This window comes from Eriocheir sinensis, chromosome 55 (genome assembly GCF_024679095.1).
Source record: "Eriocheir sinensis breed Jianghai 21 chromosome 55, ASM2467909v1, whole genome shotgun sequence".
NCBI classification, from domain to species: Eukaryota; Metazoa; Arthropoda; class Malacostraca; order Decapoda; family Varunidae; genus Eriocheir; species Eriocheir sinensis.
Window position 1 is genome coordinate 524692 of NC_066563.1, and position 11440 is coordinate 536131.

An 11440-nucleotide genomic window follows, 5' to 3' on the forward strand; every position below is an offset into this window, starting at 1 on the left:
CTGAAAACCCCTTCAGTGTCTTATTTGGTTTTCCTAATTTTAGCCGCACTTTGACTCACTTCGACTGGCTCGTGTGTAGAAATGAGAAACGCCTCTTCTGGATTGAACCAAACATGTCCAAGAAAGAAAGAAGTTAGTTAAGGGGTGAATGTGGAAAATGGGTGCATGTGAATTGTAAAGAACAGGTATGTATGGTGTTTGAAAGAGAGCATTGAGGAGCATGCATGCGTGGGAGAGTGGAATGGAGGGGAGAAAAACAAGGCCAAGAAAAATAAAACTCTCTCCAGCCACGGGAGTGCCTCCTGGGGGTGTGAATGACGGAGGTGATAAGGCGAAGGGAGGGGAAAATGTGATTGTGCTGTGGGGTGAAGGGGTGGAGGGGGTGAATGGTGCTGGGTGATAGGAGTGATGAGGAAAAGGGAAAGAGGAAGGTTAGTTTGTGTGGTAAGGGTGTATGTGAGTTGTTGGAAGAGGGAGTGAGCAGAAAGGGTGAAGGGGGCTGAGTGAAGAGAGACATTTGAGAAAAAAGAGACACGATAAAAAACTTTTGATTGACAGTGAAGGTTTGGAGAAGGGAAAGGTTTTTGATGAAATGAGAAGGAGTGAAATGAGTGTGGGAAGACTGAAGGGTGACGGAAGAAGAGGGGATGAGAAAGTGAGGAACGATCTCTCTCTCTCTCTCTCTCTCTCTCTCTCTCTCTCTCTCTCTCTCTCTCTCTCTCTCTCTCTCTCTCTGAATGAAACAAAGGCTGACGCCAATAGCAGGACTTCCTGACGCCAATAGCAGACGAACAGCCCCAAACAACCACTAGCACTCAAGGGTATTCAGGCGATCGTCCTCATCCAAATCCCACCACAACTCAGAAACATCAGGTGTGTCCGTGAATCAGCCTCATTTGTCCGTGTTCTTCTTCATTTTCACAGTTCGACAAAGCGATGATTCGTAGTTCTCAAGACACCGTGGTTTTCTTCTTTTCCTTTGGTTTTTCCTTTTTTTTTGGTGGTGGGTGGACACTGCTGTAACACCCGCCGTATGACTAGAACTACCCCTTCGTATCGACGCCCAGCTTCGAATATTCACGCACTTCGACTTCGTACTCGACATACTGTCTCGCTCTCTCTCATGTCTTAGTCGTGTCAGGTTAGTCATTACGCCTCACCCCTCTGATAAGATCGCCCGTCATGCCGTTGAAGGAGCCGTTCTCGAGCAGTGTTCCGAAGGTGTTGGTGACGATGACTCTGGAGGTGAAGTTCAGGTGTTTCTCCAGGTCCCTCATCATATCCGCCAAGTACCCGCCGGCCTTAAGCATCCCGCCGTCACTGCTCGGCTCAAACACACCTGGTTTCTGAAATGGAAGGCTGTTTTTCTTTTCTTTATTTTACGGTTATCTAAGGTTATCTAAGTAATTACCTAATTAATTATATCATAAACCATTTTACTAACTAAATAACTTTCTGATGACTTCGTAACTAACCTTACTGGCAAACGAAATGTATCAACCAATCAACCAACCGGGCTATTAATCACTCAATCAACGCTCACATGAATGGTGGTGTGGGTGAGGGTTCTCCCACCGAAGTGTGTAGCGGGGGTTGCCTGGAGGGGTTCGTAGAACAGCCAGAGCGAGTCGTTGTTCCAGTGTCCCGTCTTTTTAAAGAAGGCGCTGCCGTCGCCCACGTACTCGGCCATGAGGAGCTCGATGTCACCCTCTGAAGAAAACTTGGCGTGTGTTGTGCTGTGCTGGAGTACCGTTTGGGCGAGCCTACTAACCCTTGGTACTGGTTTAAGACTTGGGTCCTTAAGTTTAGATTCTTTGTCTCTTAGTACACTTAATTCTGCTTGTCCTTTAGCTCTTGAAAATACTTCGATACTCTTTTCATTTGTATCATCTCGCTGATGTGGTGTTTGGGAGAGTCTCTCGGCTCTTTCGGTTGGCGTGGGAGTTTCATTTTCAATTTTTGTCTTCCTGTCTCTCTGTATCATTGTTTTTGTCAGTTTCTTAGCTCTGGAAACTACGTCGAGATCTTCCAGAGTTGTTTTCTCTCGCCGAGGTAATGTTTGGGCGGGTTTGGTTTCTCCTGCTGTTATTTTAAGACTTGGGTCATTAATTTTGGTCCCTCTTTCTCTCGGTGTGAGGGGTTTCATCTCTCCCTCAGCTCTAGAAACTTCCAGCAGACCTCTCCCAATTGGTGTCCTTTGTTGGGGTAATGTTTGGGAGATTTTCTTAGCTCTGTCTTCTGGTTTGAGATTTGCATTCTCTAAGCTGGCCCCTCTTTCTTTTGACGTCATGGGCTTTGTCTGCCTTTTAGTTCTATGTTCCTCTTCTTTTACTCCTACGTTTGCCTCTACCAATCTTCTTCCTCCTCTCTGATTTTCTGGAGTGTTCTTCATTGTCTTCACACTATTTCCCACTGCTCTTTCTGCCACGTTATACTGAATCCCTTTGTCATTTCCATTTCCTTTCTGTGGCTCCCTCGTGTTCGTCATACTTCTGCCGACGGAGGAGAAAAGGGGCTGCAGCAAGAGGAAGTGTAGCTGTTCAGGGATGTGCCGCAGGAGGCTATGTTGGAATGCGGTGTTCTTGTGCTCCGTGGACACAAACACCCACTGAGTCACCTGCAGAAGGAAAGGGACATTAGAAGGGAGAGAGACGAGGGAAAAGCATGCAGAAAAGGAAAAGAAAGAAAAAAAAAGGAAGTGAGGATGAATGGAAATAATAAAGGAAGAAAATAATGAATGAAAAGGAAGAAGGGAAGGAAGGAAGGATGACCATGAAAGAAAGGGAAGGAAGAAAGAAAAAAAAAACAGATGGACGGAAAGAAAAGGAGGAATGAAAGAAGGAAGGAAGAAAGGAATGAATGAAGGAAGGAAGGAAAGAAGGAAGAAAGGGAAGAAGAGAACACGGAACATGGAAACCATGGATAATATGGAAAGACGGGTAACGGCAAGCCTGTTGGCTCATTACCAGGCTGCCCGCTCTAACATGTTTGACATTCACTTTTGTGCCTGCAGAGCAGATCAATGGACTTTGCTTCGCACACATTCAATTCACTCCTGACGAAACATGGCAGTCAAGGCGATTTTTAGAGGAGTTGGTGGCGTCCGCACTTACTACTATGGAAGGAAGCTTGTTCCACTGGCGAACAATTCCATTTACCACAAAATCCCCTGCCAATGTCTGTACTGGGGTGTAATCGGGAGGGCGTTGTCTGAATCTTGAGGTAGTCTGAATCTCAAAAAATTGCAGTGATCGACGTTACTAAACTTTTTCAGGTTCTTGAAGACCTGAATCTTATGGTAAATATTATCTCTTTTCCAACGTAAAGACGTTGAGTCACTTGAGTTATTCTCCATAAGGCTGAGCCCAAAAGGGTGGAATAATTTTCGTAGCGCGTTGCTAACTCGCTCAACAGTATTTCAATGCCCCCTTGTCATTCGGGTCCAGCACTGTACATTTCAGGAGTGGTTTTCCCATTGAGTTATATAAAGTCAGCATTACTCTCAGCGTCTTATACTACTCGAAGTAGGGAGGAAGGATCATGTAACCTTGTAGCAAGTCATCTCTAAAAATCGCGTGCTCTCCCCCGGTGACTGAAGGAAAATGGGTGCGACAGCACAGACTCTTATTTTGTTACTGTTGCTCCGTCTCCCGTCGCGTCCTCATTGTTCATCTTTATTGTTAATTTTCAACTGTTTGTCCACGTCCTGCTACACATCTCACACACATTTTGTACACCACATACACCAACACTTCAATGTCATTTACACTACACAACATCCACTTATACGCATATATATATATATATATATATATATATATATATATATATATATATATATATATATATATATATATATAGAGAGAGAGAGAGAGAGAGAGAGAGAGAGAGAGAGAGAGAGAGAGAGGAAACAGCTCAAGGGCAAAAAAAGAAAAAGGAAACAATAATGGAAAAAATCCCGCTACTCGACACAGAGATACAAATATGTAAAATTGTTTAAATAGACTGGTAGTCAGATTCTTGCCGTTAACTTACTTGTGTACTGATTGTGTTGTTTGCAGTTTTTTCTTGAATCTGAAAAAGACAAATGACGACAATAAATCAAGCAATTAATGAACCAATAAATCATTACTACTACTACTACTACTACTACTACTACTACTACTACTACCACTACTACTACTACTACTACTACTACTACTACTACTACTACTACTAATAATAATAATAATAATAATAATAATAATAATAATAATAATAATAATAATGATATTATTAAAAAATAAATGTAAACAATAATAATAACAATCACACTACTTGCCACAAACTCACCACATTCATCCAGTGCAGGAGCCACACCCTGGGCCCCACCATGACGTGTGTGGCTCTGGTGTGGTAGGTGCTGTGGCTCAGGAAACGCCTCCAAGCTGGTGTGGCCCATACGCTGAAAGCCACATCAGTCTGGTTCGTTCCTGCAGCCACACCCTTGATGAACTCCGTGTCTGATGAAGTAAAACGATAAAATTATATATCAAGTAGAAAATGTATTGTGCATGGTGTGGGATTGTCTAGTCCTTTTATGAAGGCGCTTTTTTGGCGCGGCCGGCTCAGACAGTAAACAATGACTTTGCCAAATATTTAATTTTAAACAGCGAATTTCTTATTTTTTTTTCTCTCTCTCTCTCTCTCTCTCTCTCTCTCTCTCTCTCTCTCTCTCTCTCTCTCTCTCTCTCTCTCTCTCTCTCACACACACACACACACACACACACACACACACATCTCCGGTAGCTCAATGGTAAAGCTCTGCGCTGCCAGACTTCACGTCCTGGCAGCAGGAGATTCGAGCCCCGCTCAGACCATGATTTTTCCACTGACAAGAAGCGGTTATTGTCTTCCCTTGAGCAAGGGAAATAAGGTGTGTGGCCTGTGAAGGTCCCAGCAATACCCAAAGATCGACTAATGAGCCTTGCTCTAATTGGGAGAGTACTTGCTGGCGATGATGAGTCCAGCTCGTCATCGGCCGTGGGTGAATTACACACACACACACACACACACACACACACACACAGATACACACGCAGACACCATTACTAATGACTCACTAGATATTCTCCACCCTCCCCATTACCACTACCACCACCATCATCAACACAACCATCACCACCACTACCACTCACCGTCATCACCACCACCACCACCTTCACTCACCAGGATCACCATGGAAACACAGGTGTACGTGGCCTGAGGCTTTTCGCACTGGCTGAGGGAGGGCTGACAACACTCCCATTGTGGCTCTTCCCAGCTGCTTCCCCGTGTTAACTCCAGCTCTGCCCATTTCCCCTGTGGCCACGGCCCCCTGTGAACCGCCATCATGCAACGGGTTTGGTGGTGCCCCGGGGGACGCAACACCTAAAGGAGAGAGAGAGAAAAAAGGTGAAGATGTTTGACTATTCCTATACACTGGTGGACTTAACAATGGAGGTAGATAAAAGGAAAGTGGTAGAGCGATATGATGGCTTATAATTATTAACTGTACCGCAAGGGGCTAATGCAACATAATTAAGGTAGAGGAGGGGTGAAATTAATATATTGTCTGTGCATCTGGGAACTACACCTGGGGAGCTAGAGAAAGATTATGATGATGATGATTTCTAAGTTAGGTATTTCTATTTTGCCTTCTGTTCGCAGCACATGTAGGAATAGAAGACACAAGGGGAAGAAAGGTGGTTTAATCATCTGAGGACGTGACATTAGTGGGTAATGGAGAAATAAGGTGGACGACGAGAGCTTATGAGCTGTTTACTTTGCGGAGGACAAGTAACGTGGAGGCGATAGAGAGAAACCCTTGGAAATAAACAACCCTTGGAAATAAAGCCTTGGAAATAAACCCTTGGAAATAAACCCTTGGAAATAAACCCTCGGAAATAAACCCTTGGAAATAAAGCCTTGGAAATATACAACCCTTGGAAATAAAGCCTTGGAAATAAAGCCTTGGAAATATACAACCCTTGGAAATAAAGCCTTGGAAATAAACCCTTGGAAATAAACAACCCTTGGAAATAAACCCTTGGAAATAAACCCTTGGAAATAAACCCTTGGAAATAAAGCCTTGGAAATATACAACCCTTGGAAATAAAGCCTTGGAAATAAACCCTTGGAAATAAACCCTTGGAAATAAACCCTTGGAAATAAACCCTTGGAAATAAACAACCCTTGGAAATAAAGCCTTGGAAATATACAACCCTTGGAAATAAAGCCTTGGAAATAAAGCCTTGGAAATAAACCCTTGGAAATAAACACTTGGAAATAAACAACCCTTGGAAATAAAGCCTTGGAAATAAAGCCTTGGAAATAAACAACCCTTGGAAATAAAGTGATGCAAGATGATGGGTTGAACGGTGTCTCAACCCTTGGAAATGCGACACCTGGGGAAAATATAAAAACAAGAAGAATGAAAATATTTTGTTATCTCAACGAAAGAAAATGCGACCCTTTGGGGAAATGGAGAATGAGGTGCAGGAATGGAGTGTTTTGCGTCTTATCTATATGGAAACGTAAAGCCAGTGTGGGATAGACAAATAAGATCATGAATAATTTATCCTGTTCAAGGGAGACAAGACATTAGAGAAAGGTAGGGAAATAAGGTGAAGTAAGATAATTTATAAACGATCTCTATCTCAGGGAAAAAGACACTTGGGGAAGATAAAGAAATAAGGTGAAGGTGTGTCGTGAATAATGCCACACCTGTATACCTGGGAACGTGACACAAGGGAGGAGAAAAGAAAGATGAAGTAAGGTAATGGTTTGTAATATTTAACCTGGTGATAGGGGAGGAAAAGATATTAAGTAAGGCAATGGTTTGTAAGTAATATCTATACCTGGTGATGTGGGAGGAAAAGATATTAAGTAAGGCAAAGGTTTGTAAGTAATATATACCTGGGGACGTGGCATTCGTGGATAAGTAGAGAAATGGGGTGAAGGATGATGAGAAAAAAAAAATATATACAACTGAGGAAGAAAAAAACTGAAGATAATGAAATAATATAATATGAGGGTTTATAAGCTACCTCTACCCTGAGGGATATGGAGAAACAAAGTAAAAAAATGGTGGTAAACGTCTTTCCTGAACTCCTGGGGCCGTGACAGCTGAGGGAGAGAGATAAATATGGTGCAGTAATATAATAATTTCTAAGTTCAACCTCGAGAGACATGACATCTGTAGGGGACGGATGAATAAGGTGAAAAAACATGATCAACATTTAACTTGTGGACGGAAGATGAGACATTTACAAGATATAAGATAAATGAGGTGAAGGAAGCGGATCATCAACTTCACTATGAATGAGAATTAAAAAAAAAATGAAAATGACTAAGCAAGGTAAAGGAGAAAAGTAAGCAGCGTAAGGTAGCGAGAGATTATAAACTGTTTACCTGTGTGTTTCGACGCCGACACACCTGCATGGGGACACGAGGAAACAATGGTTCTTAGGGGATAAATCTAAGCTACGAGGAACAGTGTCTTTCTTTCCAGGTGGCAAAGGGCTGGAGGAGGTAAAAGATAAATGGTTGACGCACACATAAACTTACCCAGCGATGATATGAAACAGACAATCACAGCAGTCGACATCTTCTGCAATGAATAATGTTGGTAAAGATATTAACACAATAAATAATATTAATATATATCAGTTGCTAAGTCACACGCAAAGAAAATAAAAAGACGTGCGATGGAGAGTGAAGAGAAGTAAGTGTTGCTTGTACTGCGCTGACTGGACGAATGGTGGCGGGATGGGGGAACACACACACACACACACACACACACACACACATACATGATCGATTCTCTTTCGCACATCCAGATCGTCACATGTTTCATATTGCGTGTTCGTTCCTCCTTCAGAGATAAAAAGAAAGAAATAGCGGAAGAAAAAAAATTAGGTCGATGGATGTCAGGAAGCGAAGGACGCGTGAAAAATGGAATGTCCTTGGTTACGTTGATGTTGTTTGCCGTCGTCGTAAGTTCTGCCCGGCGTCGACTGCAAGTGCGTCTGTGTGCGTCTGTGACGGATGGGAAAGTGAAGGGGGGGCCGCGCTGATGGGTTGTGTTGCATCAAGGATTTATCTCTCCATTGCGTAAGGCTTTCTTCTGTCTTCTCCTTTGTCTTCCTTCTCTTTTTTCATGTGTGTGTGTGATGGCCTTCATTCTCGTCCTCGTTACTGTTCTTGTTCTTGTCTTTGTTGTACTGCGTGGTTAGCGTGAGGGAGCGTTGTCTTGGGGGACCCGAGTTCAAGTCCTCCCGTCGCTGCAAGCTGACAATTTTCAGTCATTGCCGAGTGGCCTAACACTACCCACATGCTGTCCTCATGATCATCTGTCAACGCAGACTCTAGCGAAACTTGCCTACGCCATTATCGGGATGCCGTCGACCAGCAGGCCCCTTCAAGAAAGCCTATGGGCGCTGTAGGTCAAACGAAAAAAATAAATAAATAAATAAACAAATAGATAAATAAATATAAAATAAGCATATGAACATTTATTTTTACCATATTTTTTTTCTTTTCTTCATCTTCTTCTTATTATTATTATCATTATTATTATTATTATTATTATTATTATTATTATTATTATTATTATTATTATTATTATTATTATTATTATTATTATCATTGTTGTTGTTGTTGTTGTTGTTGTTGTTGTTGTTGTTGTTGTTGTTGTTATTATTATTATTATTGTTATTATTATTATTATTATTATTATTATTATTATTATTATTATTATTATTATTATTATTATTGTTGTTGTTATTATTATTATTATTTTTTTTTCTTTTTTTTCTTCTTCCTCTTCTTTTTTCTTCTTCTTCTTCTTCTTCTTCTTCTTCTTCTTCTTCTTCTTCTTCTTCTTCTTCTTCTTCTTCTTCTCCTTCTTCTTTTTTTCTCTTCTTCTTCAATTTCTTCTGCTTCTTCTTCTTCTTCTTCTTCTTCTTCTTCTTCTTCTTCTTCTTCTTCCTCTTCTTGATATTTAATACACTTTGCTTCTCTCTCCTTCTCCGTCTCTTCTTTTCCCACTGTTCCTCCACTTCCTTCTCCTCCTCCTCTTTCTCCTCCTCCTCCTCTATTATTTTGTCAATAGATGTCAATAGATGAGTCTTTAGACTTACGACAGCTCTCTCTCTCTCTCTCTCTCTCTCTCTCTCTCTCTCTCTCTCTCTCTCTCTCTCTCTCTCTCTCTCTCTCTCTCTCTCTCTCTCTCTCTCTCTCTCTTACCGATAACTGATTCCCATTTCCCATCTTTCCTATTCTTTTGTCACCCTTTTAGTCCATTCATATCCTTCTCTTTATATCAAAACTCCCTTAGCCCATTAACATTCATTAACTCTTGTCAGTCTTTCACTCCACCCCACCAAGGAGACTATATCTACTGAAGAACCCCACCCATCTACTTTTATATATATAGATTGGTATTCTCAGACGCTTCCACCTCTCACATCAACTATATCCAGGTCCGAAAGCAGATTCATCGGGTTATGAGTGTTTTTTTCACGTTTATGGTACAGAAGCTTTGTCGAACTACCACCAGGGTCATAAAACAAGTACCCATGGAAATGCCCACAACTCCTACGAAGATCTTGTCCAACGTGTATTCTTGGGCGCCGAAATGTTGGAGAGCATTGCCCACAGTCTCCTAGCATCTAAAGGGGCTATTACACTGGGCAAATTTTCCGTGGATCTTCAGTCAAACTACGATTTCTGCTAGCGTGGTTCTCATTTGTTTCTTGTAATTGCTGCTGCTGTTGATGATTATGATGAGTAATACTGTCGTCCTTCGGTGATATCGACCGTAGCTTTGGAAGATCGCGGACAAGTCAGAAAACCACGGAAATAGGAGAACCACGCCAGCGGAAATCGTGGTTTGACTGAAGATCCACGGAAAATTTGCCCAGTGTAATAGCCGCCAAACCTAATGTGCCTAACAAGAAGAACAGATGCCCTTTTTATCCTTGAAGCTTATGAAAGAGTCGCGTGTCAAGCTGTAATAAGTCTTAAGTACAAGAGAGTGTGAGGTGTGTGGGACGTGATGAGAGAGTGTGACATTACGTGCTTGTGGGCACTTCGGGAACAGAAGATACAGTGCAATAAAGACGGAAAGCAAGAGAGAAAGGAAAAGAATGTGAAAGAAGAGGAGGAAGATGGCAAGGAAGGGAGAGTGGATGGATGAAAGAATAGATGGAAGGATGAATGAAAGAAAATATGAAAATAAGGGAACGGTGTATGCAATGGATAAAGATGATGGAGGAAAGATGATTGAATAGAAGAAAGTAAGGATGGACGGTTTCGATGTAAGAAGGGAGGATGAAGAGGAGGGAAAGAAGTGTGCAAGGAAGAGAGTAAGGAAGCGAGGAAGCAAATAAGGAAAGTTTGATGAATGGTATGGGAGAAAGAATGAGCATGCTAACTGCATGCCTTCTCCCATCCTGCAGCCCCGCTGCACTCGACTGTCTACTCTAGCCCATCCCTATACTGTCCAAACCCCTTATGCTAGAGTTAACCAGCATCTTCACTCTTTCATCCCTTACATTGGTAAACTTAGGAACAGCCTTCCTTCGTCTGCATTTCCTCCTGCCTATGACTTGACCTCTTTCAAAAAGAGTGTATCAAGACACCTCTCCACTCTTTACTTTTATCTGTTATGGGAGCGGTGAGTAGCGGGCTTTTTTCTACACTCTTTTTGCTGCCCTTGAGCCGTCTCCTTTGTTGTAAAAAAAAAAGTCTGCCCGTAAAAAAATATGCTTGAGTTCATAGTGAGAAATTTGAGTGAAAGACGGCCTGAGTAATGTTATCTCGTATAACACGTTGGCAAGGCCTCATCTGAAATACGCAGTGCAGTTTTGGTCCCCTAATTACACGAACATCGATTTATACTTCTGAATGTACAACGAAAATGATACTACGAAAATTATAACATTGTTGAGAGCAGTTTGTAAAGAACGACTCAAGTGACTCACGGCCGTAGTATTAATCTCCCCCATTCCCGTTTCCTTCCCTCCCCTTTCCCTTGGCTGTGAACCGTAGTTTTAAGTGTCCCCGGGGGTTGGGATTGATTAACACTACCTCGGGAAAGAGCGGATGGGGTCAAAAAAGTGCTGACTCCGCGGGGTCAGATGCAGGACATCTTCAGCTTTCCCTTCGTATATTTCATGAATTAATAATGTTCTATTAGTTATTATAGAAGGAAATATATCGAAAAGTATCAGAATATTTTTATGACTGATATTACATCGCAAACTTTGCTGAAGTTAATATATTTCTTTTAATTTGTAAAGACTTGTGTTTCCATTTGATTGTAAACGTACAGTTATTCCTGAAAATTCCTTTATAATTGTCCCCAAGAATGGCAAAACACGGCTGACTGATGACTAAATATGGCATTATTATGGCA

General features: G+C 41.8%; 1 protein-coding gene across 4 annotated transcripts in view; it reads right to left on the bottom strand.

Annotated features, from left to right (window-relative positions):
• LOC126983870 (uncharacterized) overlaps positions 1-11440 on the bottom strand; it is a 130167-nt gene that overhangs the window by 8748 nt on the left and 109979 nt on the right. For 2 of the 4 annotated variants that reach the window (XM_050837021.1, XM_050837020.1), the window contains exons 3-8: positions 7588-7630; positions 5209-5409; positions 4333-4502; positions 4036-4074; positions 1544-2617; positions 1161-1346 (exon numbers count right to left, since the gene is read on the bottom strand). In XM_050837021.1, the coding sequence (XP_050692978.1) occupies positions 1161-1346; positions 1544-2617; positions 4036-4074; positions 4333-4502; positions 5209-5409; positions 7588-7627 (1710 nt within the window). In that variant the 5' untranslated portion in view covers positions 7628-7630. The remainder of the gene's footprint in view (positions 1-1160; positions 1347-1543; positions 2618-4035; positions 4075-4332; positions 4503-5208; positions 5410-7587; positions 7631-11440) is intronic. The other 2 variants (XM_050837022.1, XM_050837019.1) reach the window with 1 other exon arrangement.